The 27582-nt window shown below is 38.6% G+C and overlaps 1 protein-coding gene and 1 pseudogene across 1 annotated transcript in view; both read right to left on the bottom strand.

Moving 5' to 3' along the window:
* The window catches only part of PPP3R1 (protein phosphatase 3 regulatory subunit B, alpha), a 60277-nt gene extending 48184 nt beyond the window's left edge, over nt 1-12093 (bottom strand). Inside the window, exon 1 of the mRNA XM_045827370.1 lies at nt 11497-12093. Coding sequence (XP_045683326.1) covers nt 11497-11499 — 3 coding nt within the window. The 5' untranslated portion in view covers nt 11500-12093. The remainder of the gene's footprint in view (nt 1-11496) is intronic.
* Nucleotides 12094-23661: 11568 nt separating this feature from the next.
* Nucleotides 23662-27108, bottom strand: LOC123811319 (annotated as a pseudogene).
* Between the last annotated feature and the right edge of the window lie 474 nt (nt 27109-27582).

Genomic DNA, 27582 nt, shown 5'->3' with positions numbered 1-27582 from the left:
CAATGAGGATGAAGAAGTTGATTCAAGTCGAGTTTGGGGCACCTAAATGAGGGCATATTTGCTATAGCTTAATACTTACATTCCTGAAAATACTTCATATATTCTTAACACTATGCATTAAAAACAACATGGCTTAAGGGAGAGTTGGAAGCAGCCACTCAAAACCTATGCAACTCTGTAACCAGAGTACTAAAAAAACCATCAAAAATACTAAAAAGCATATTAACATAAGATGTACTAATTAAGTACATCTTAATAGGACTTTTAAAGGTACAGATGAAAGTAATAGAAAAAAATTACAAGGTCTGTTTCCAGCTAAGTTATAAAAGCAAAGGAAAAATGCACAAACATCTGGAAAAATTGTGAAATAAATTCTTCCAATACTGATCCATGGCCAAACTGAGTCAAGAGAAAGAATGCAGACTATATGGATGGTATACAGCACTGCATTCTTCAGTTCACTGCTTTCGACTGTGTTAGCATATTCTGGACTTAGCTGCCACTACTTCATGGCACAAAGTACTAATATGCTGGGAACATTATATATCCATTTTCCTCTTTATCAGTAGTATGTGAACCAGACTGGAATGACTCAGAAGTCCCTCTTCGTACAGACTGCAACTGGTGACTGCTTAAGACATGGGTAGTAGTAAAGGGGAGAGAAAGGAATACCAATTTTCCAGACAGCATGAATGGACAGATAGAATTTCCATTAAGAAAAATTAGGAAAAAAGAAAAATTAGGGAATAATGAAGCATGAGTAAGACAACAATAATGTAGTTTTTGTTATGCTGAAGAGTTTGGTGTCTTACAGATATCCTTATTTAAATAAATATCCACCCAGTAAGCAATTTGACTCATGGACTGGAGAAGAGAATGATGTGGACTTAAATATAAATCATTACGTAAAATATGATGGAACTTTGAAAATAAAGAATTCATTTGACAAATATTTATTGAATTCCTATAGGATGTAGGCGCCTATGCTGGCATCAGGGGTATATGAGAGTGAAGAACAATACAGCCACAATGCCCACTCTTGAGGGAGCTCACATTGAATCATAGGAAGACAGAAAGCAAGCCAACGCCTACAGAACTAATTAATCATGTGCTACCAAGATGACATAAAACCGCACATAGGAATATAGCCTAACATGGTGTAGGGTGACAAGGCTCCCCTTGAGGGAGCCTTTCCTTGAGGAAACTGTGAGGCATTCTAACACAGCCTATGCAAAAGGCTCTGATGGTAGAATAAACAGAAAAACATAGTGGCTAAAGTATAGCGAGAAAGCAGGAACATGTGGAAGAAGCTGAAGTAAATAATAGGTAGAACCTATGGAGTCTATGGGCTATGTTAAGTATTTTAGTTTTATAACATATGGAATTTTAAGTAGGAAAGTGATACAATCATATTTAAAAAGTCCCAGAAGCCAAAAGAGGAGAGAATTAAGAATTTCCAACAACATCCAATATTGCAAAGAAGTCATGGAAGAAGAATGAAACCAAATAAATTTAATGAGTACCTACTGGATTTCCAGACACTGCTGTCACAATTTGAGATATTGTTATTCCAATTTACAATGTACTGAATAATGCTGAGAGTTTATGGTATTTATTCAGTCACATAGCTAATAAATGGGAGAATCAGAATCTAAAAATTCAAATAATTCCAACTCCAAATCTCATGCTGGTTTATAAGATCACTGCCAACACACTAAGTTTCAGCGTAATGCAGATACATCTACAATAATGGAAATGGTCTTTGCCTACGTTAAGGCAATAACCATCAGCAAGTTGCTACTAAGCCTTGTAATATAGCTGTTGTGACTGAAGAACTGAACTTATAATCTTAATTAATCTTAATTTATGTAATTAAATTATTACTTTATTTGAATTTCATTTAATTTAACTAAAAACAGCCACAGGTAGCTAGTGTCTGCTTAACTGGACACCACAGGATCTAGACTGTGGCAGACCGAGAAACAAGAATAAGAGCAAAAGGAGATGAAAGTCAAGAAATATGATGGTGCCCTGACTGGTGTGGCTCAGCGGACTGAGACCTGGCCTGAGAACCAAAGGGTCGCTGGTTAGATTCCCAGTCAGAGCACATGCCTGAGTTGTGGGCCAGAACCCCAGTAAGGGGTGTGTGATAGGCAACCACACAATGATGTTTGTTCCCCCTCTCTTCTCTCTCCCTTTCCCTCTCTAAAAAATAAATAAAATATTTTTAAAATATATGATGGTAAAGGTTGACAGTGACAACCAGACAGGAAAGCAGATAAGTGTACCTGTACATAAATTCACTATTTACTTCATAAATATCATGAGTTAGTTTACGATTCACAGAATTCTATTTGTTAGGAAATAGTTGCAACATAAACACATATAAAATCACAGATTTCACTTACCTATTAGCACTTGTTTTTCCTAACATTCTAATTTTTATTAAAAATTGCCTTACAAGTAAATATGACAGGATGCCAGTTTATTGCATGCCTCTAATAGAACACTACTTGTGGCATCAAACTCAGGAAGATGTGAAAGAAAATCATCCCTGAAACTAGGCAGATTAAAAATAGAAATGGGCCCTCACTGGCATGGCTCAGTGGACTGAGTACCAACCTGTGAACCAGAGGGTTACCTGTTTGATTCCCAGTCAGGGTACATGCTTGGGTTGTAGGCTGGGTCCCCAAGTAGGGGGTGCTAGAGGCAATCACAATTAATGTTTCTCTCCCTCTTTCTCCTTCCCTTCCCCTCTTTCTAAAAATAAATAAATAAAATCTTTTTTTAAATAAAAATGGCAGAGTATTATATTAAGTGAAATAAACCAGAGAAAGACAAATACCTATGATTTCACATATATGTGGAATATAATGAACAAAATAAAACAGAAACAGACTCATGGATACAGAGAACAGACTGACAGCTGTCAGAGGGGAGAGGAGTTGGGGGTGGGGACTGGATGGAAAAAGGGAAGGGATTAAGGAAAAAAACCTCATAAAAAATTTTTAAGAATAAATAAAAATGCTAATAGTGCTAGTAAGGCTAATGGTAAAGGTTTGCTCCTTTTTGTAGGTTGCTATGCTTCATTCTCTTGTGGCCAGGTATTAAAATGCATGCCTAATTCTAGCATACAAATAAAAATAAATACTCTGTATTATTTATGAAAGACAAGAGAGACCTGGCTAGAGGATATGTGAATTTAATAGTGTTTCCGGAGAAACAAATCAAACTGCTATTTCATTTACAAATATATTTTACGGGTAACAAGAGGGGTATTAACATGGCCCTCCTCCTTGTGATACTTTTAAGAAAGGTCTGTATCTAACAAACAAAACTCTGAAAAAGTAACCTGTAAGAACCTATGTGCTAAATTTCAAAGGACTTCCTATAGAAATCTTCAAGTGTTTTAAATATTTTTATAGAAGACTATAAAAAATGAAGACAAACCCAGAAACATATATTAGTCACATTCCACTTCAAAATTTTATTCCTGTGCTACATCTATCCACTGGCCTTAATTACACTGTCAAACTCATGACCACAAAGAGGAAGTCCAAGGAGAAAATTCAGAAAGGGAGAGAGGAGCTGTAGGCTGTTGAACAAAAGGCTTATTTGGAAGGGTAAAAGTGAGGAAGAATTTTAATCTGGTAAACCTGAAATAAAATAGATGCTTTATTCACTACACTTCCAAGGTCATTTTCTTTTAATTTAAGTAGTAATTGTTATTCACATAGTTAATGTTTAATAAGGTAGTAAGTGGGAAAAGTACAACGTACCAGTAATATATTATCACTTTGAGTAATTTCAAAATACTATCATAGTTCAGACCCTTTTTAAAGTACCAACTTCAATCATTATAAAATTGCTACCTGATTAGAAAAAGTATGCTCAATTGTTATTGACTCAATGTTTACATTTGAAATATGGTTAAAAACCTTGAAATAAACTGATTGCAAAGAGTAAACTACAGCATGGCACCATTAAAATCTCCAAGTTTGACCTTGGTAATCTTTTTAATAAAAACTAAATTATAATCAATACAAGGGGAAAGGTTGACCAGCAAAGATTTCCTCTCCATTTTATATCTTTTGGTGTGTTTTAATTTTTAATCAACTGTATTAATAATGTCTCTAGAACTTTAAAAAAATTAATAGTATCAATCTACAACTATGTTTCCCTTATATACAACCTAAATTCAGAAAACGGTCCATTCCTTTTAGGCCCATGTAATTTGATCGGAAGTTACTAAAGCAAAGACTGTCAAAGCAGTAAACTCTTTTCTTGTTAAAATTCCTGTTTTCCAGATTTATTTCCTAGGTCACTGGCCCACTGTTGTCCTCACCTGGGTCCACCTACTATTTTATACTATTTACTTAATGCCCTGTTAACTAACTGCCTATCAAATACGCCAGAATTGATATTATAATCCTTCCCTATACTCTTCACCCTCTGACTCACCTCATTTGCCTCAACCTCAATCTTGACTTCAGCAGATAATCTTGCCTCAAACTATTCTTAAGAAACTGAGATGATTTTTAAGCCATCTGGTATGAACTTCTCATGAAAACATATATCTGTTGCATCAAACAAAAAGGAAAAAGGACTTGTGGATATGGACAACAGTGTGGTGATTTCGGGGGCGGGAGAGAAAGTGGATATAAGGGGAGTAAATAGTAATGGAAAAAATACAATTAAAACATTAAAAAAACCCCACTTATCTGTTGGTGTGGCCTACTCTCCTCACCCTGATTTTTCATTTCTCTTTTGATGTCCCTCCTGTTGTTTAATCTCTCTTTTTCTACCACTTCAAGGGCTCATTCTATTAATCATCCTCTTTCTCACAGCTCCCGCTCCTGGCTTTTCTTCTTATTCTAAAGAATGCCTTTATCTATGTATGCTAAAAAGAATTTACCCCAACTGTAAACTATTTTTCTTTGTCCTTTTCTTCATAAAGGTCTCAAAAAAGAAACTCACACTCACTGCCTCCACTGTCTCATCAACACTTACTCCTTTCTTCCACATACTCATGGACATAGTCCTTCTTCAAACACTACTTGTATCTAACATATACCAAATATTTGGAATATAACAATGAAAAGACCCAGACAAGGCCTCTGAATTCTCAGTTTACATTCCCTTGAAATCTTATTTTCATTACCCAGAACTTAACTGAGTTACTTAAAGCTTAAGGCCTCTACACTGGCCTTCATTTTTATCCTCTTCCCTCTCATGTGGACAGATTAGAAAAATCTCTCCTCTTGTCTAAGGAGAGTCATATGCCTTCCTACCTCCTTGCTCAAACTATCAATAATTCCATCTTAATCCCTCTGAATCTTCAACTGCACCTTATTCCCTGACATGTTCCCTTAACCTCAAAATAAATTCCTATCAAACCTATACTCTCTAGCTTTGATTTTCTCTCCCAATAGTCAAAGATTCAAATAACTGTCTATAGTCAATGTCTAGCCACCACCTATTTATTCCTCAACTCACTGCATCCTGGCTTTCCGTGCTACCAGTAAAAACTGGTGTGTGGTTTTTTTGTACTGTTCCCACATCACCTGATCCCTCCTGAAGACACTTTTAAGTTCTCCTCTTTCCTGATCTCTGCAATATCTGGACACCGCAGACTCCTCCAGATATGTCATCATTCTAATACCCCAACTATTCCTATAGCTATTTATTCTGAGCCCTCACACGCTCCTCATCCTCTATCTGCCTCTCTAATGCAATGTTCTTAAAGGTTTGCACTCTATTCATTTTATATTCTTTCTCTATAGGATTTCAGCCAGTTTCATAGTTTCAAGTACTACCTAATAGAAATACAAAGACAATGCTTAAATCCATAACCCAACCCCAAATTTCTCTTCTGAGCTCCAGATATAGATAGCCAATTCCCTATTGGCCATATCTACCCAGATGACCCATGACTACTTTGAATTCAACATATCCAACATAGAAATCATCACCCCTCCAAATTTCATTGTCCCATCTTCTACGCAGACAATGTGTATTTCTAACAAGTTGATGGCGATACTACTAGTTCAGGATCAACACTTTGAGAACCAATGCTCAAACATGTTGCCTCTTCCTCATCCAAACTAACAAGTTCTTTTCTTTTTAAATTGAATCTTTACTGTATTTTTTCCATTACCATTTAGTCCCCTTATATATCCCTCCCCCCAGCAATCATCAGACTGTTGTCCATGCCCATTAGTCCTTTTTTCCTTTTTGCTTAATTCCTCCACCCCCTCACCCCACTCCCCCACTAGCTGTCATCCTGCTCTCCATCTGTGAGTCTGTCCCCATTTTCCTTGTTTGTTCAGTTTATTCATTAGATTCCACATGTGAATGAAATCATATGGTACCTGTCTTTCTCTGACTGCCTTATTTCACTTAGCATAATGTTCTCCAGGTCCATCCATCCTGTAGCAAAGGGAAAATTTTTCTTTTTATGGCTAAGTAGTATTCCATTGCATAAATGTCCCATAGTTTTAGTGAAGTTCTTCCTGCTATTTCCTTGGCCATTACTGTATCTATGCAACAGGGACTGTTAATAATTCAGGGCACTCTGTTGTACTAAATTCAGAATTCTGCAACACAGCATTCTAAACATTAACTACCAAAAGACAATAGAAGACTAGAGATGAAACTAGCAAACTAGAAGTTTCTTGAGGGCGGCTGGCATTTTCCATGTATCCCTAGAACCAGATTCTATCCAAGTAGGTGCTCAATGAATATTTGCTGAATGGATGGCAGTATCATCTATCCAGTAGCCACGCAAGGATTCTCCCCATAATCCAGCAGCTACCAAGTCCTATCTTCTACCTCTTAAATGTGTCTGTCTCATACCTCCACACCATATGCACTGTTACTACATTCTTTCAAGTCCTTATTTCTCACAGGAATTACCATAATTCCTTAATTCATCTATCCTATTTTATTATGCACATGGCCATCATTTTGATCTCTAAAAAAGTAGCCTCCCCTCACCCACATTTCACTTTCCATGTTTTCAGTTACCTGTAGTGAAACAAAGTTCCAAAGTATTAAATGTAAAATTCCAGAATTAAAATGTTATAAATTGGGTGCCATTCTAAGTAGCATGATGAAATCTCGCACCACCCCGCTCAGTCCCACTGCACCCCATCTAGGATGTGAATCACCCCTTTGTCCAGAGGATCTACTCTGTGTACACTACCTGCCCATTAGTCACTTAGTAGCTGCCTGGTCTCGTGTGTGTGTGTGTGTGTGTGTGTGTGAGAGAGAGAGAGAGAGAGAGAGAGAGAGAGAGAGAGAGAGAGAAACTACATCCACATGACTTGTACTACCGTATATTGTTACACTTGTCCTACTTTATTATTTGTTATTGTTGTTGATCTCTTACTGTGCCTAAGTTAAATTTTTATCATAGGTATGTATGTATAGGAAAAAATATGGGGTTCAGTACTAACCCTGGTTTCAGGCATCTACCAGGGGTCTTAGAAAGTAGCCCCCTCAGAAAAGGGGAGAAACTATTGTAAATGTGATAATGTTATTCTGCTTAAAAATAATAACTTCCCACTGGCTTAGGAGGAAAAAATGTAAATTCCTTCAGAGGACATGCAAACCCCACTATGATCTTGACTCCGTCTACCTGACCACTCTCTCTCCCTTCTACCCTAACTCTTTACATGAATATCTCATGCTTCTGTGGCTTCAAACATAAAGCTTTCATCTAGAGCAACTTTCCCATTGGCTATTATACTCAGCCTTTTAAAGCTCAGCTCAGACTCCTTCTCTTCAGAGAAGCTTTCTTTGAGTGACATTGCTCTCCCTGCCCCACCCCACCCCAGTTTAGATTCAGTCTCTCTCCTGACATGTGCTTTTACAGCACCCATATTTAGTTATCTATCCCACTTAAGTTCCTTGGAAATTACAATTACATCTTATGTTTGTACAGTCAGTGCTAGGTATATTAAGAGTTACTCAACTAAAATTTAAATAAATATATTTCTTGCTCTTCTTTAAACAGTGACTCTCAAAATTTACCATACCTGTATTTTTTGGACCATAAGATATACCTAGGTTTTAGAAGACAGTAGGAAAAAAATTTTGAAGCAGAAAATGTAGTAAAATATTTAATAACATAGCATTTCACCAATGTAAATGTAAATACAACTCAACAGCAGCATTAACCACCATTATTCCTCCCAAATTGGGGGTGGGGGTACATCTTATAGTCCGAAAAATACAATATATTAGAATTACCTGGAAAACCTATAAAATGTTGACTGCTGGACACAATTCCAAGTTGGTTGGTTCAGTTGGCCTAGTGCGGAACCTAACAAGTTCCCAGATAATGCTGATACTGTTGATCCAGGAACCACATTTTAAGTACCAGTGTTCCATACTAGCTGTCTCTCCCTATCTCAAGGACTTTAAAAAGACTCTTTTCCTAGCTGCCCCCACCTCTGCCTACTACAATCTAATAATCCTTTTAGACTCAGCCCAACTGCTACCTCCTTCACAAAACTTTCCCTAACCCCAGATGAAACTGATCTTGCTTTCCTCAATTTTTATTCAGCTTTGTGTATATTATTTACATGGTGACTTATGTTACCTTTCTTCATACCTACTGCCATTTTATGATCCTTCACAACCAAGCACAATAACCAGTGAACAACAGACAAGATCTTTAAGTATTTGTTGACATGAATGAGTCCCTGTTGCTTGCCCAGACTCGGGGCCCAGTCTGTCTAACTCTTAATCCTTCTGGCCCAAGCTGACTTCCTTATATTGATTTGTACTTCTGCTTGCCTCACTATGTATGACAGATGCCTGATCCTCCCACAGTGGTCTGTCCCTCTCATTCCTGACCTACCCTTAGTCAGCTTCCTTACCTTGTACTCTGAGCCTTTTTAATTTTCTCATACACCATGGGACATAATTACTAAAGAAATTTTCTTCTCCTGACTGATGTGCATTTTAATTTTGCTGGCCATAGGACATGTTGCTGGATTTTGTTTTTAAAGTTGCCTTTCTTTGTCAGATCTGAACTAATCAAAAGTTTAAAAACACAAAGTCATAAGCCATTTATTAAAGGTTGCCCTAAGTAAAAAATCTAAAGTAGCTACCAACGCACTAATTACTTATGAACTATACTCATATATGCATCCAAATTAAATTCAGACCATTCCAGTAACAGATACAAAAAGCAGTGTCACCTTCTAAATTATACTAAGCATATAGTAAAGACTATTTTTGTTTAAAGTTAACTTGGTTTCTAGGAACGCCCCTACAAAATTTACTCCTTCAAAATTACTCAAACTGTTTTCAATCACAGCAACCTAAACATTCAATTTTTTTAAAAAGATTTTATTTATTTATTTTTTTTAGCAAGGGAAGGGAGGGAGAAAGAGAGAGAGAGATAAACATCAATGTGCGGTTCCTGGGGGTCATGGCCTGCAACCCAGGCATGTGCCCTGGCTGGGAATCGAACCTGTGACACTTTGGTTCACAGCCCGTGCTCAGTCCACTGAGCTACGCCAGCCAGGGCTAACATTCTATTTATTTTTTCCATTCCTTTACATGTGACACTAAAATACTCTAAAACTATACATGTCTACCTAGAAAAGAAATTGTGAAAATATGTTCATTTATTTCAGCAACATCTATTTATTTAGTTTACCAAAGACAACTGACCATTAGTAAGATTTGGGAAAAATTCCTAGGAGCTCAGTACTCAGGTATATTTTTAAAATAGACCTGAAAGATAAATTTAAGAGCCAAAATAGGACTTCCCAAATCCAGTCTGTTGTTTAAAAAAAAAAATACACTACAAGAAAGAAAAACTATTTGCAAACTAGATCATTTTGGTATATAACATACAAACAACAAAACACTGGATCACTGTTCCTCAAAATTTACTGTTTATAAATACAGGTGAAAATATTTGCTGCAATGCACACAGATCTTCAAGATCCCGGCCTTCAAGTAAAATACATGTATAATGAAGTTGTATATGAATGCCTCCGATCTAAGTTGTTTTTTGTAAGTCTGAAAAAGCCTAAATTGTGTGCCTCTGTGAGCCAAAGTTCTCTCTGAGATGCCTCCCAAATTATCAAGAGAAAACTTATACATACCAAAATCACTAGTCACTTATTAAGTCCATCCTAATTTGGATTCTAAGTATACTCATAAGTGCACTTAAAATCATTTGACCTGTATTTTAAATAAAAGCTGACTTAAACATTCTAATTTTACTTTCTTCCCGCACATTCACAAAAAATTGAGTTTAAGGTGCAATCAACAGAATTTCTTTCACTAATCCATCACTTTATTTTGAAATACCCAAATTCTACATAAAGGATGCAATGCAATTAAAAAGTGCAAAAAATTACCTAAGGTCAATCTAAATATCTTCTGAAAATTGTTTAAAGACTTTTAGGAAAAGCATTAAGAAACCAAATCACATGTTCGGATCCCTGATACAGATGGAAAAGCACTGCGAACCTTTGCTATCTTGTACACAATTCTTGATTACAAAAGGAAACTACACCGGCCACCCCGAGAGAGAGAACCGGTAACTGGCTAAAAGGGCGTCGTTGATTTCTTGGCTACAGTGACAGAGGCGGGAGACACACCCCTAGCGTCGGTTTGAAACACTACAGCAGTGAATTCTACCTAGGGATTACAGTGGGTAAGGAAAGACAAATTTAAATCGCCATGATTCAAAAACAACCACAAGAGAGAGACTTACGAAGGTAACAAAGAAAACCCTTGGTAGTAAGAAAGCACTTTTAAAAAGGCATCCCCATTTATCAAAGACCGAGTTAGTCTATGTTTTCATGAATATACACCATGGCCCTTTCCGGTTCTCCAGCGTAGGAAAAAGCAGCAGCGAGAGAACCCCCGAAAGGTTGCACACAGCAGCGAAATAAACACCAACAGGAGAGGGGGGAACTAAGTGGCAAGATTCCTGCCAAGACTCACTGCTTGAAAATGGAGTGTGAGTGGGAGAAAGAGCAGCCCTGGAGAGAAACTGGGTCTTATATAAACAGCCATTTGTCACATATTATTTCCATAGGATTTCGGAATATCCCCGAACTTTAGAGAGTCTGGGAGGTGAAAGGGAGCTCCACATTGCAGAGGGTCCGAAAGAAGTAATGCGAAGCGGCGAGGGGACCGCACCGAGCCGATGGGCCCGGGGGGGGTTGGGGGATCGAGGCAGAGGCGGAATCCCAGAGGCCGCAAGGGAGGGGGTGCCGCAAAGGCCCGGAGGCGGGCGCGGGGGCCCCACTGTCCTGTCAGGCAACCGCGCGAAGCCCCCGCGGCCACCAAAACACCCAGGGCACTGAGGGCTTTCGGATGCGCCTCAGCACCAGCCCGGGCCGGGTGTCTCGAATTTTCCACCGGGGGCAGCCGACCGGGGGCATCGGGGCTCGCCTCCGCCCCCGCGCCTGGAAGCGGCGGGTGGGGAAGGGCTGGTGCATTAGGGAAGCAAAGTCTCACCATTTTGCTCGGCGGTCGGCGGCTCGCTCGGACGGAGAAGAGGTCGGCGCTCAGACCGGCTCCTGCAGGAAGCGGCAACAGCAGCGGCGGCGGCCCAGCTGCGCTCGGCTGGGGCGGCTGCGGCCCTCGGGACGCCCGCAAGGGAGGGGGGTGCGGGCTGGGAGGAGAGGCGGCGCCGCGGGGCCCGCGCCGGCCGGGTGACTGGGCACGCGGGAGCGGGCGGGGTAGAAGAAAAATTAAAGTCGAGATTCAGAGACTGAAAGAGCAAGAGGAGAGACGGCGAGAAGGGGGAGAGGCAAAAAGGAATGGAAAGGGAAGAGAAGGGGCCAGGAGGCTTGGGGGCTTGCAGCTTCGCGCTCAAGCTCCCGCCGGAGCCGTGACGGACTCACTGCAGAAGCTCGCGCTGACCCGCAACCTCAAGGCACGAAAAAAGGGGAGGGCGGGAGAGGGAGGGGAAAGCAAAGCGCAGCGGGGCAGAGGGCGGGGGCGCGCGGAGCCGGCGGCGGGGGCGGGGCTTCCGCGAGCGCCGCACATCCGGGAACCCGCGCGCGGTTTGTTGGCGGCGCCCGTGGCGCTCTGGCGAGTTCTGGTTGGGGAACGCGGAGCGCGCCGACACGTTCACCCCTCAGCCGGCCGCCCCCAGCGTGCGGTGCGGTGGGAGGACAGGGGCGGGGTCGCGGACGTCGGTGACGTTGCGTGGCGAAGCCCTTCCTGTCACGTGGCTGGAGGCGGGCGTGGGGGGAAGACGGGGCTGTAAGGGGAAGGAGGAAATGCGAGGGTTCCCTGGAGGGTGGAAATGCGAGGAGTGAGCGAGCCCGAGGCGGAGGGGTGCCTGGGACCAGGAGTGGGAGTTTCGTGGGGGAGGAGCAGCAGATGAGCTTCCCTTGCATGTCAGAACCATCCAGACCTCACACCGAAAAGAAAAATCCAAGCTGGAGAGAATCAGTTTGCTTCCGAAGACGGGTATCTCTCCATCAGTGTGCCGACTTGGACGCAGTTTGGCGCATCTGCACTGTTGTCGCCCCGCTGCAGCAGTTGCAGGCCTACACTCAAGTATGAGTTGGTTGGCACTGTCAGGAGCTGGGTTGGAAACATCGGGAAGAAAAGCAGTTCGAGGCGTGGGAGCCACAGGACAACCGACTAAAGGGGCTGCTTCCCGCTCGCGCCAAGGTTCACCCACCCAGCTCAGCATTTTCGTGAAACCTTCCAACCTGCCTTTTCTAGGGTGCAGCAGTGTTTGTTTTTGAAAAACGCCCACTTGTTCCTTTAGTAAGACTGTATCCTTTGGTGGTGGTTACCATTCCCAGAAAATTTAAGCTAGAATGGGAAATGGAGTCCAGTAAGACAGAAGAAGGAATGAAAGTTATGTTCAGGGAAAAATACAAGAGAGCTGACAGGGGAAATGTGATAAGGATAGTGAAGAAAACATTTCGCAGCAATTTTAACCAGTTAATTCCTTTTCAAATTTTGATAATCTCATCTTTGCTATGTGTGGAAGAGAGGGAAAGAACATTTTCTGAGTGGTTAGAAACTCCTTATTGACAAATCCTTAGAGAATTTTATAAAAAGCCACTGCACTGTTTTGTGTGTGTGTGTGTGTGTGTGTTTGTTTTTTCCTCTAATAGAGACTCAGGGATGGGTCCTAGTCTACCCCCCCTCGCTTTTTTTTTTTAAGAACTATTTTGTTTTTGTGTCAGGATGAATAAGAAAAAGTAACTCAGACTAATAACATAGTGAATGTATCCAGGAAAGGTCCGGAAATGACAGTTTCTTCCACCATGTAAGTTTCTTGATTTCGGTATGTTGTGTTTAGATATTAATGTGTTCCAAAACAGGGAAAGGCGCCTAAGCTAAATGTGTGTCTTTTATAAGTATATTATTTTTAATTAGTTTTATCTTAAAATTAAGGCATGCTCATTTTATTAAAAGCACTACATTTAAAAACTTCTCTTCCTCAAATCCAATTATCAGAGATAGTCACTGTAACTGATGTTGTGTGTGTGTCCCTCCAGCATGTTCAGTGAAGATCAAATCATTTTGACGATTAAATACTAAGAAGGAATTTGAAATGTATGGAATGCAGTGGATTTAGAGTAACTCACAATTTTGTCATAATTTGAGCCAATTTAGACTATAATCATTCAACAAATGTCTATTGTGACTAAATCAGAAATACAAGATGTAGACTTTATGAAAGATGGGTTAACCTCTGTTACTGACCAAAGCAAGAAACACATGACCAGTCAGTCAGTGCACTTGCTCCTTCACACACTAAATTTCCCAGAGTTCACCACTTACATTCTCTCAGCTTTATCTTATACAGCATAAAATGCAAGGTTGCATTTTATAGCAACCTTGTAGCATGTAGATGCGTGTAGCAGGTTGCATCTTTGACATGGAATCTAATTAGTCTATTTCAACTCTATTGAGAGAAGTAAATCTAAAATGCACCTTTAATACCAAGGTTTTCCCCCTAAGACCAAGAAAGAGAGAGAGAGAGAGGATAAATAATTGCTCTCCTTTTTTGTCTTTTTCCATTAAGTTTTGGTGTAAAATTTGATATGATAGGGAACGGGCACCAAATGTCCTGCCAAAAGCGTACATATTTTAAAATATGTAAGTGAAAAAAAATTCTGATGAATGGATTACTTTACCCAGAAAACTTAGCAGCCAAAAGATGGTTGTTGAGAAGTATGATGTCAGATAAGTTGGAAGGAAAGACACTGAAGACAGAGATACCAGATACAAAAAACAGTAACAGTTAGGCATGAGGTGATGAGAAGTGCCAATGGCAGAGAAAAGAAAGGGGTAAATATTAAAGACATGAAGCAAAAATGGACTGACTATGTAACTTAGTGCATCTAGGAAACAGGAGAGGGAGACATCAAAGATGGAAAGTTTTAGTTTGGATGACAGAAAATAGTGACACCATTTAGAGAAATAGAGAAATCAGGAGAAGTTTGGTTGCTGAGTGAAAAGAGATGAGTATGGATTTTAAAATGCTATATTTGAATTACTGATGAAAAATCCCAGTAGAAGCACCCAAGTGGAAGCTAGAAGTTAGAAAGAAACGGAATTCCTTTGATTACATATTTCTAAGAAAATATTTCAATTGAAGGATTAGAAAAGAAGTTAAAAAAAGATTGAAAGTGAAACATTCAAATTTTCTCTTATTTAGTGTTAATAAAAAAAACTCAGATGGTAATAAAGCCGCTAAGTATAAAGGAAAAGGAAAAGAAAGTTTTAAGAAAGTAATGTTTACAGTTATGTTGGACTAAAGGCAATCTCAAGCTTCAGTGTCTCTGCAATTATTTTAGGTTAGAAAAGTCACAGGAAATTTGGTCATGTGTAGACCTTCAAGGTCATTGTGATATCTAGAAATCTGCCTTATTCTTAAAGGAGTGATCACTGTCATATATTTACATATAATATTTAAGGATGACAGAAGAAACAAATTACCAATCCTGTAGTTTTGAAGGTATTCCTGTGCAGTATTACCTCAAAATATCTGCTGTTGTTCATGATTACATTGACTAATATTGATTGGAAACCATGTTTAATTTTATACTTTTATATATGGGAAGAAAATGCCAATTAAAATAGATAATTAAAAGCACTTGAAGAGGAAGCAACTATCAATCCTAGATAAATGTATGCACCAGTTAAAGAATCTGGATTTAAGAGTATTTTGTACCTTTTCCCACTTAGTTTCACATCATAGAATTCTTTTTCAGGGGGCACTGAGGTTGCATGTGAAATAAATTACCTTCCTTCCCAGAATCCTTTTTTGTTTTTGTTTTTTTTGTACAGGGGGGAAAGCAGGAGTGCCAGCAAGGCCCTGGCTCCAGGGAGTGGTTGAGAAAAGGTTCCTTGACACCTGAGATGGTAGAGAAGTAGCTAGTTCCCTCCTTCCTAAGCAGCAGAGCTGTGAGCCACGGATTCTACATTTCATCTGGGAAGCTCATTCTCCATAGAAACCATTTTACAAAGAGTTCTGTAAACAATGACTCTCCTACAAAGCCTACGTAAATTATCACGTAACTAAAACTCTGTATATTTGCTACTAAAAAGACAATAATAGAAAACAATGCTCTTAAAAATATATAGTTTTATGAATTCATGAGTTCTGGAAAAATGTATACCACATACTGGATGAATTTTTTTTTAAGCACAAGTACTTTTAAAATTATGGATTGTATGCAAATTTTCCATCCCGATAATGGAATTAATAACATTGAATTTGTTGAAATTCAAACTCTTATCATTCACTTTTCAGATGAAACACAAATTAGAAATATTTTTTAATTAGGAAAAGTTTTCAAACTTTATGTGATAAATTGGCTTTATGTAAATTATTTTCATACTACTTACTGAACCAAAAAGGAAGGGGAAAGGGCTTCCTAAGATTCCTAAATCTTTTGAATCCACATCTAATTCCAAATGTTGGAGGAAAAATCCAGTGGTTTTTTTAAGGCTGTTGATATTTCACATGATGGGTTTTATTCTCTTTCTGTGCTGATTATTTTTCCATATACTAACCATATTTGGTTGGGTCATTATCTACATGAAGATAAGAGTTGATACCATGGGGTAGAGGATAGAAATTAGAAAACATACAAGCAATAGGACCAGACCAAGGGCAAAAGCAAAGGTAACGTATACATTTAAGCAGGGGAAAGAGAAGGGAGTGACAGAAAATATAATGGACTAGGCCGAAGTGCAGGGGACTCAGTGGCCAGGATGACCAGCAAGCTGAAGAAGAGGAGGGGTTCAGAGGAAAAACAGTGTGGTCAAGGAGGGCCACAGCAGACAGAGAAGTCCCGGCAATTGGGTCATATTCGTATACACTGAGATGTCTTCGATTATGTCTTGGAATAGTTTTTCCGAATTACAAGTATCCCTTATTTCTTTGGTCCCTTGCACATAAAAGTGAGAACAACAAAAACTGTGTGGGCTTTGATAGTATTTCCATTTTACTAGTTTACTAAGAGTATTTACCATATAGTATTTACCTAAACAGCATTTACTTCAACATAATGGAAAATATGATTTAAATGTAAAACAGAGGTATTAATATTATGACACTAGAGAATACCTGTTTGTCATAATTGTTAACTTACTAACATACTTGCACACTCAATATGTCTACATGTTCTCCACACAAGACAGTGTGTCAGACTCGGGTGAGACGCTAGTTCTGATTCCACCTCTGGTCCCAGTCCATTTCTGTATGAATTTGGGTAGTAATTAAGTCTTATTTCTGTGCTGTCTAATATGGGAGCCATTAGCTACATGTGAATATTTACATTTAAATTCATGAAAATTGGCCCTGGTCAGTGTGGCTTGTTGGAGCATCCTCCTGTAAATCAGAAGGTCGCAGGTTCAATTCCCAGTCAGGGTGCATGCCTGGGTTGCAGGTTTGGTCTCCAGTCAGGGAGTGTACGAGAGGCAACCAGTCAATTTTCTCTCTCACATAGATGTTTGTCTCCATCTGTCCCCCCTTTCCCCTCTCTCTAAAAATTAATAAGCATGCCCTTGGGTAAGGATAAATAATAATTAATTAATTAATTAAAATTGAAGAAAATTAAAATTCAGTTCTGTCTCCTGAGGTACATTTTAAGTGCTTGATAGATGTATACCTTAGTGGCTACTATGTTGGACCTCACAGAAAGTTCTATTGAACAGCACTTATCTAAGTCCCTTAGCTAAAAATATTCATCACCAACCACTAATATAATGTTTCTTTATTATTGGGTATGTAAATTTCAAATGTAACAATTTAATTGAACCTACCCTAGGTGCCCTCAGCATTTAAACAAACATATAATAGACACTCAAAAAAATCTCAGAAAAATATATTTGAACAAATGAAATGCGCTAATGTCAGAAGAAAAATGTGTGTATATTAGAAACAAATATAAAAATGTCAGTATCTTTATTGACAAAAATACATATAGTCTACATTAAAATGTTTAATGCAGTGTTTCCAAAATCAAATAATATGCTATAACAAACAAGAAAATTTTTAATTCATAAATATATTTTTAGCAACTTCACAGAAATAATCATTGATTTCATTTATTTTCACTAATGATTTTTATTTTTTACTATAATTTGAGTTTTCCATTTTACCTGCAGTGTTAATATACTTGTAGATTTCAAGTAGCAATCAAGACACTATAGAGAACTTTTAGAATGTAACAAAAATATATAAAGAATAAAGTATTAACCCTGTCAGCCCACAAAGATTCTTAAGAGATCTTTAATAAACAGAAGGTCAGTGTTTTAGTCTTATATCCCATCCAAAACTAACATTCCTTAGTGCTGAATCAGGGCATGAAACAGTCTGAACCCAGTCCTTTCCATTGTTGGGTTTTTCTCAGGGAATTTTCTGGTAGACCTTGGCTTCCAAAGGAGGAGAAATAAGTAAATTAGCAAATGAAGGTTAGTTTGGCATAGACTATCCATTAATTTTAACTCATCTGAGATTTGAAAGGGAACAGGTTTTACCAACTATAGCCCACCAGTACTGGAGATTAACTGACTTTGGGTGGCTGACCTCAGAAATTCCCACTGTCTTCTCTTGGGTGTAGGGAAGCAATGCAATGTCATTGCAGTGTTATTAATTGTGGTTACAAACCATAACTGGGGTTTAGGATGGCATTTTTACACTGGGAAACTGAGGCTATTAGTCGTTAGTAACCTATCCTTTACTTCCATTGTTTCCACTAGGGGGAGCTACTCAGAACTTTCCACTTTTGAGTAAGCCTGTTCCTCTCTCTTGCCTTACTCTGGACACTGTGTAATTGTTTGGTGACATAAATGATATAGCTAAATTCTAAAGGACCCTTGGAGGAAAACCACTGAGTCAACATGGTTATTATAGAAAATATGTTAAAGAAAATTACTAAGAAAGGAAAATCATCTGTAATCATACCAGCAAGAGATAATTATTGTTTATATTTGGATGTACTATATATCCAATCTTTCTTCTGTGTAGATACACAGAAAAAAATTGTATATATAATTGGGACCTACTATTTTGTAGCATACTTTTTTACTTAATTGAGAAATGTTTCCCATATCTGTAAATATTCTTAGAGATTATGATTTTTAATTTTTATATATTCAACAATGTTAATGTATGCCTTAATTTATTTAACAAATCTCCTGCAACTTAATTCTGATTTTAGTTGGATTTAGTTTTTCCTATTACAGACAACAGTATACTAAACATCTTTGCAAATCTTTGTGTACATCTCTGATTTTTTTTACGATACATTTGTAGTAGAGTAATTACAGAACCAAAATCTATACAAATTTTAAAGGTTTTAAAAATATACGTAGTCAGATTACTCTCCAAAAAGTTTGTACCACTATATAGACTCCCACCAGCAGTGCACATTTCCCAGCCACTACACAAAACTCATGGAGACATTTGGGAACATTCATAACCATAGACTCACCACCTTTTTCTCTTTTAGAATGTTTTGGGCTTTGGTCTAGATATAGCAGAAATATAATCTTCTCTACTGTTTCCTCAACTGGTATTTCTACTCACTAGATAATAATATGTAACAGTAAACTTAAAAAAGTAATTTTGTCTATAGAGTAAATAAATATAATTCCAAAATACACAAGAAGCTGATATGTGAAATAAGAAAGTGGAAGTTTTAACAACCTTTTTGGAAAACCCGATTAGGGTTCCATTGCAAAGAATATGTAGGTTTCAATAACACTGTCTTACATTTCATAGTTGGAGTTTGTGATTATATAAAGTACATCTGATGGTATGTTTTACTAACATGGAAGTTAGTGAATTAAACCAGTAACCACATACAAGTCCAGCTGCCTGCATCTTTGAAAGCCAATACACAAGAGACAGGTGCTGGTGTAAAGGAAAGTGGTTTATTCAGATGCCAGCCACCTGGAAAATGGGGCACTTATGTCTCAAAGTCCCTCTTAACATCTTTGGTCAAGCCAGTTGTTCTTATAGGGAGTTGGTAGGAATTCGGTAGGGGGAAAATCCCTAAGGTGAGCAACAACATGTTGTTTCTCTTGAGAGTAAGAGAAGGGGGACTGAAAGGGGAGTTTCACAGTTTCTCCCCAAGCTCGCTCACTCCCTTTGTTTGGCTGTTATCTCTCTATTTGCATTAGGGTTCCTCCCTTTCCCAGGCACCTGTGTTTTGGGCTGGCACCAGCATATCTTGCATTTGCAAGAAGGATTGACATTACTTTCATTACTAGCTGGGAGATACTAAATTATGGTTATGACTTAACATCTTAGTGCAGGCAGAGGTTTTTATAGGAAAGAGGCAAGGGAAAGCAGAACAAAGAGATCAGAGGGATGGCTTGTGGATGTGCAGGCGGTGTTCTTGCAGGTCTTGATGTGGATCTTTATGATCAGCATCCTTGACTCAGTGAGACTCCAAGGTCACACTGTTTCTTAGGTTTACAAAGGAACTGAACCGGTTAATGCTTGTAAAGTACACTTAGAAAAGAAACTTTTAACATGTAGACTCTAGTGTTGAGAGGAAAATCAGGTTAGAGTAACAAGCTGGGTTTAATATTTGCTAAGATTAATATGGGCAGCTTTATATAAGTAGAGTGTATCCATTCCCCATTACAGACCCAGATGCTTAAGTTTTATCCAATGGTTTGCTCTGTATCTCTGTCCTTTCAGAGGAGCAAAATTTTTCCTTCCAATTTCCCCACCATGTGGACAGAGTCATTCAGGCGTTCCTGTCCATTAGCAGGGTATAAAAATTGTTAAGATGAACTTGAATTAAAAATTCCTTTTTAAAAAGGAATAAAAATAGGAAACATGCTTCTCAAGATTACAATTCCTGTCTGGGGTACATTTTCTCATCTCTAACAGGAGGGACTGAGAAGAAATGAAGGCTAAGGATCATCCCTTCCAGCTCTAAAGTGTTTCTTACAGACTTTCTGAAAACTTCCAGAGCAAACCCCAGCTAGCTCCAACTGCAGCCCCTGACACAAAGGCTTCTCTTACTTCTTGGATTCAGCAACTATTTCACTTCAGAATCAATCTCATAATGTCTGCTGGCTATAGAACTGGGGCCTGCCACTTTCATTTCAACCTGGATCACATGGATCAAGGTCAGAGAGCACTGGACATTGTTATGGACACCATACACATAAAAGTTAATGTAAAAATAAACCTAGGAAGTTCACTAATATAAAAAAAAGTCTCCATGACAAAATGATTTTTAAGGGGAGGGGGTAGATTTCTTACACAGAGATCATCAAATATTCCTTAATCACAAATTACTTACATTCATGGATGTGAGACCAAACCTCCAAAGACAGCATTCAAAGAGGCCTTTCGCAATTTCAAAAGATCCTCATTTCTGCCCCGGGGCAGTTAATGAAGTACTCTCCAGCATTTTAAAAGAAGAAGTCTACTAGTAGGTTAGGCTTTAATGTTCTAAGAGATACTTTAGCAGAAAAATGATCTACAATGCCCCTAGTCATAGAAGAAAAGGTAATATATGGGAGAGAAAAATGAAAATATTTAGAAATAAAGGTCTTCTAAAATAGACAACAGGAAAATGAATTAAAATTTCAGGTAATCTTTGAAGGTATTTAAAGGCTCTGTTGTCTTTACTTAAGACCACATTATTTTCTAGATTTTAAAAATCCAAAATAATTTATTCTAGATTTATTTTACCTGCATTAAATTATTATGTAATAAAAATGTTTCCTGAAGATTCCATCAGCAACACAAACTGGCAGTAATGCATGGCACACCACACCACCATATATACTATACTGAAACTTGACAGGAGAGACCTGGTTCTTCTTGCTGACGCATGTAAAGAATTACATAGCAGCAAACCTAGTAGTATGTAATCAGTTTATTAGTGGTCCACTTCCAGGAAGAGAACAGGACTGGGTAGAGTAGGGGGCGAAAGGCAAAGTTTCAGAGCAAAGCAAGGTGAGAAAAGCAAGAGAGGCTGGAGACCAGGGTGGCAATGGCAAGCCCCTGGGCAGCCTGAGGCCGGGTGGCCAGAGGCCCTGTGGCTCAAGAGCCAAGAGCCCCCTGAGAGAGAGAGCATCCTGAGCCCCCGAGAGAGCGAGAGAGTCTTTTGTTCTCAGGACTTACATAGTTGGTGGGATAGGAAGGAAAAAAGTTACATACTGATTAACGGGTAAATGTGGCACCAGCTTTCCTAGGGAAATGTGACTATCCAAATTTAGGGATGAATGGGGGTCTGTCCACTCAAATCCTTATCTTGCTCCAGACTCCATTTGTTCATCCTGTTGTAAAACAAATACGTGACAGGAGGCAGTTAATTAAAATTGGGGCACTTTCCAAAGTTATTAATGGGCTCTTTCTATAAGAAACAGGGACTCCCTCGTAAAACAGAGAGTGACCAGAGGTAGCCAATTAACCAAAGTTGTTTTATGGGCTCTTTCTTTGGGCACCGGGGACCCTCTCCCACATTCAGGCCTTGGGATGAAAGCACAGTTTCAAGGCTTTCTTTCCCAGATAATGGAAATGTTACATAGAATTTCAAGGACTTTTTTTCTTTCTTGCTAATATAGTGTTTCTTGTGATATTGGAACACCTGACAATATTATCAGAACAGGCTTAGGACTGCTGAGTTAGCATGTAAGGCTTGTCCCCTTTTTCCTCCCTGTCTTGGTTTACTATTTATTCTACCTAATTGGTAAAAGGCGTTTCCTGGCAACCAGGGTGCTAAATGCTGGCCAGTAACAGTATTACAGTCTCAGAGTTCTTCCTATGCTGTCTCCTGCTTCAAAACTACACGATCAAAAATAAATAGAATTCACAACCTAAAAATCAACCTGGACTTCAGCTTCTCTAAAGTAAAATTAGGTGTGTTTTAATTCCAGGTAATTGATTAGGTCTAATCACCAAAATAGAATGTTTCTAATTTGTCAGCAGTCAATGTTATAACGGGCACACCAGTGAGAGGTAGCACTGGAATTAAAGCACAGACAGGCATGTTAATTCACCCACATTCTGCCTACTAGCCCCATTCTCCTCCAGAACTACACCCCCGTGTATCTTTTGCAAGCAGAGCTCTCTTTGAAGCTATGAGCGTTTCATGCGTGGGAATGAGGGGAATCAAAGCTGCCTTATACAAAAGCATACAGTTAAGATTCCAGAGGATGCTGAAAAATACATGTCAGTAGTCTCCCTGTGAGGACCTCATCTGAGTCTGAGACCATCATGGTTTGATTTTGTGTATGTGTGTTTAAATGGTATTTAAATTAATGGCCTCCATCCTATAGTGCCAGGATTTGTTTTCACACGTAGTTCCCTTGGATTTTTTTAAACCTGCTTAGAAAAAAAAAAAGGGAAGCCAACTAGGAAAAGAAGGCAGGGGTGGAAAAAGAATAAATCATTATGCAGCTCTCAACCTACACAGGGAAACAGCAGAACAACCCCACAGATCCAGAATTGTCAAGCAATAAGGCTGTTTGTTTACAAGTCACAGAAGCAGTTATATAACTAGATAAATTAGGGAAATCAAGTGAGTGTTTGAAGAGGATAAAAGACGGATACTTTTTGAATTGGTCAAGAGACTTCATCTCTGAAAACGTCATATAGAATTTGTTTACTTATTCTTAGTTGTTTTATAAATTTAGTTTTTGAGTTTATTGTACCAAAAGTACCATGTTTCTGTACACATAATGACCCCTCATTCTATATCATTGATTTTATTTATTTCATTATAACATTTTTATTCTACTACATTGTCATTTAAAATTACAATAATTTAAGCAAATATCATCCAATGGCAGAAGAGATTCAGGCCCCAACCAGCGTGGCTCGGTTGGTTGGTCATCCCCCTGCATAGCAAAAGGGCTGGGGTTGGATTCCTGGTCAGGCCACGTGCCTGGGTTGAGGGCTAGGTAGGGGGGAGGGTCTCCTCGATCCCCAGACCTGTGTGTAGGAGAGGCAACCAATCATGTTTCTCTCTCACATCTTTCAGTGTTTCTGTCCCTCTCTTTCTCTCTCCCTTTCCCTCTCTCTAAAAATAAATAAATAAAATCTTAAAATCTTAAAAAGAGGGAAAGATTCAGAGTGATCATTTGAAGTATTTAGTGACAAATTAATGGCAGAGTGGAAATTTTCAGTCAATTAAAAAAGTAGGTTTCATTTAAGTAATACTTAAGTTTTGTCTCTATATAAACTTCTATTAACATTTAGCTTAGACAACCCCATTTTCTCCAACTGGAAGCTGTGTAGGAACCAACCCTCCTTTCTTTGTTTATATAGCAATATGAAACAAACAGTTTTAACATTCCCCATGGTTTTAGCCTTCCCCCTCGTTTCCCCCAGAGACTCGGTGACTTCTGACTAGCCCTGCACGGGAGTCTGGGTATTCCTTCCCCGTAGGAGCCATTCGTTCTTCGAGGTCCTTTCTCCTCAGAGAAAGACCTCAGGTGTTTTCTCAATAATGGGTACCACCAACATATCATCATATCGATAATGCCCTCCTGAGGTACAATATCTTATTCCTTTTATCATCTCTTGATGCGTATTTTTACACTCCCATCCTGGGGAGAGAAGGGTGATCACAATGACAGCAGCTTTAGAGCGGGTATGAATCGCTGCGCCTGCTCCTCTCACAGTGTGAGCATTCATAAAAAGAGGGTATGCTGGCTTTTTTTTTAGATTCTTATACCATGAAGGTCCATTCGTGTCTTGTTCATTGATGTCACAAACAAACGTCTCCAGGCTGAATCCTTGCCTTTTGCACTCCTGAAAGAGCAATGTAGATTTCATTGCCATTCTTCAAGTTAATTCCTCTTTTCCTCCAGTCCCACTGACGCAGCCCAGAGGGTAAAACTGTTTGCAAAGCTCCCGGATCAGGTATCTCAGATGTTCCTTGTCCTGAGAGCTGCATTGCCCCGAGCAAGTCTCCCTCCTGAGCAGGTCTTGGCTGGTACAAAGGGCATCTGAGCCTTCAATATTTGCAGGCTTTGCTCCCGGAAATCCTTCTTTGTCATTGACTTTAGATACCTGAAAACACTTCCTCTCATAGCAATTTTTTTCATAGAGCAATGATTATCCAACCTTAATTTAGTAAATCTGATCACAATTAAAGTCAAGTATGAAAGAGAGGGACTTGATCTTCACTGCTGTCATACACCAAGTTCATGGATAAGAATTGTCATTAAAAATGTCCATAACCCAAAGCAATCTATAGATTCAACACAATTCCTATCAAGATTCCAATGGCATTATTTCACAGACCTAGAACAAATGTTCTAAAAATGTATGTGGAACCACAAAAGACCCTGAATAGCCACAGCAATCTTGAGAAAGAACAAAAGTTGGAGGAATCACCCTACCTGATATCAAACTATACTGCAAGGCCATAGTAATCAAAACAGCGTGGCACTGGCATGAAAACACTTCCTCACCATGGGAGTTGTTACAGTATGGATATGCATTTGTGAGGGAAACTGGAATAGTTTTTTACCTGCTGGCCTAGAATTCCTGTCTGATTTAGCAGGAGAATATACTAAGTGTCCATGAATCGGTTCTAATGCGCCCACCCCTTACCCCATGACATCTATTTTATTGGTTGTTTGTTTTATTTTCTGTTTAGGACCATATAATGTTTGTAAAATAGAGAGCTTTAAAAATATTTCTATGTAAATCATTTTTTTTGGCTGTGAGTCAGTGTAAAAATTTCACCTCTACAGAAAAAAAGTTAGAAAACCAAATGATTTAAATAGATCATTGTATTGGACAACAATACATTTCATAAATAACTTAATCTATTCTCAATGGAGCTCTTAAATTAGAAAGTTTTTAATGATATTTTAATACATGCATTTATATTTAATGCTCTCTAAAATATGAGTTTTCCATGAAATCCTGTAGCTAGATTTTAGTGCTATAATAGAATAATTAATCAACTTCATATAACAAGTTAAACTCAAATTGCTGAGGTTTCAGTCAATAAATTTAAGGGACATTGTTTTCTTTCTCCTGTAGCTAACTTGTTCTTCAACATGGGTCCATTTAGTGTTATATGGTACTCCTAGGGAAAATCCTAGGGAACTTGTTGGAGAAGAATTATGTTTGTCACCAGGCAGACAAAAGCTGAATTCAGGCCCGCAGAGGAATCTTCTCAGGGTGTTCTCTGCTAATGGTGCCAGAGCCCCAGTGTCCAGAGGGAGCTGCACACCTGAGCTGCGGTCTCCAGAGGGCTGCTCAGACACTGAGAATAGGGCTTACGTCCATGTCAGTCTTTCAGGGTGTATGGGGAATGGCTACTATGTTTTCATTTAATTTGAGCCTTAACATAGAGAAGGATATTTGGTGGGCTATGTCCTTGTACCTGAATTAAGGCAGGGCTGGGATGATTTATTGTCTAGAGATAAGAGGAATGCAACCAACTACAATGAAAGACTTATGCTCACTGGTAGTGTTTCAGCAAATACGTGTTCCATGCCCAGGAACATCATCCAGCCTCCATAATTAGAAGTCTGATATTTACCAGTTTAGATAGTGATATCTGTTTGATAAGGGCCCTCCATTCTCTTAATTGTCAGTGAGTGTTTACAGGGTGAATGAGTCAAAATCAACAATGGATATCAATGTAAGACTAATTTTTCTCAATTGCTATTCAAATTTTTAAATGCTTCTGGACTTGAAGGCCACACTGTTTCACTAATAGGCCATGAAGATGATTTATGCAATTTATGTGGAGGCAAATTGTATGAACAAAATTTTATCCACGTTCACATATTGTACAGGTTATTGATCACCATTTAAAGATAGTGTGCAGAGGTGCCTATACTATTTTATTATCTTTATCTTATCTTGCCTGCTGTCCAAAGGCAAATAAAATTTATTATTATCATTTAAGATAGTAATCACAATTATAATAATACTTTAACAATAATACCTTAATTTAAATAATGAACTTAACCTTTAAGGCACCCTTAAATATGTGAGCTAATTTATGCATTATTGGAGCTCATTATTACTTATATACATTTCTCTGAGATGTGAAATGGCATCTTGTCCTATTACAAGATGAAGACAGGATGAATCTTAGACATTTGAAAAATTAAGCATACTTCATGTTTGTATGTATATTATACCTTAATACAAAGTTTAAAAGGCTCTGATAACATAATGTGCACTTTAATTTAGCGTAAGACACGACTAAGACTGAATGAACTAAGTCACTTCTCAAGAAACGGTATATATAGTTTTTGTTTCTTCACCAAATTTTATGAAAGCGTCTTTTTGAAGTGATTTTAAACTTCTTATCATTCAAAATAACTTTTAACTGATGATTTTGGGGTGCTCTTGAGCTCTCTGGGGATGGGACTGAAGTTTCATTAGAATATCTTGCTTTAATATTTAAGTTCAGAGAGGATAGGAACAAAGAAATGCCTCTCGGTACAGGGCAAAGCAGCTCTAGGGATAACTTCGTGAAGGCGTTGTTGGAGGTGGTGGAAAGAGAATGTGGGCGGTGTCCCGTGGTGTGGGTTTAAGTCTCTGCTCTATTACTTCATCCCACCGAGGCTCATTTTCTCATCCACAGGCTGAGAATGTCGCTCTGCAGAGTAGGTGCTCCGTTCTGTCATTGCAGGCAGGAGACAGCAGATGAACGACTCCCCTTCAGCTGTGAGTAGTTGAAAACACCACAAAGCTGGCAGAATAAAACTAAAATGGTTTTTTATAAAACCTTTTTTTCCTTTAGCTTTGATCAATTATAAATGAAAAGCAACTCAATTTTCGTAGTCTTAAAGTTGAGGAAATCAGCTTTTATAACATGCTGATATTTTCACCTCAGGAAAATAATTGTTCCTAGGAAAGCTACAATGTTCCCACACTTAATCCTACTGTTTGAAGTAGAATGATTTGTTGTTCTTTTTTTTTTTTTTTTTGCCTGAGTTGAAAAACCACGGACTGTTTTAAAAACTATAAACAATGATCAAGTGCCATATAAATTCTAAGTTATGAATTACCTGAGGACCTTAATGTAACACATTACAAATCCTAATTAATTTTTACCAACACCCCTGTGGTGAGAGCATTATTATTCCTCCTCCCCTTTA

The sequence above is a fragment of the Phyllostomus hastatus genome, unplaced genomic scaffold (assembly GCF_019186645.2).
Source record: "Phyllostomus hastatus isolate PE091 unplaced genomic scaffold, TTU_PhHast_1.1 phas_scaffold_78, whole genome shotgun sequence".
In the NCBI taxonomy this organism is placed as follows: Eukaryota; Metazoa; Chordata; class Mammalia; order Chiroptera; family Phyllostomidae; genus Phyllostomus; species Phyllostomus hastatus.
The sequence above is the reverse complement of the archived record's forward strand: the minus strand, read 5'-3'. Positions and strand labels throughout refer to the sequence as shown.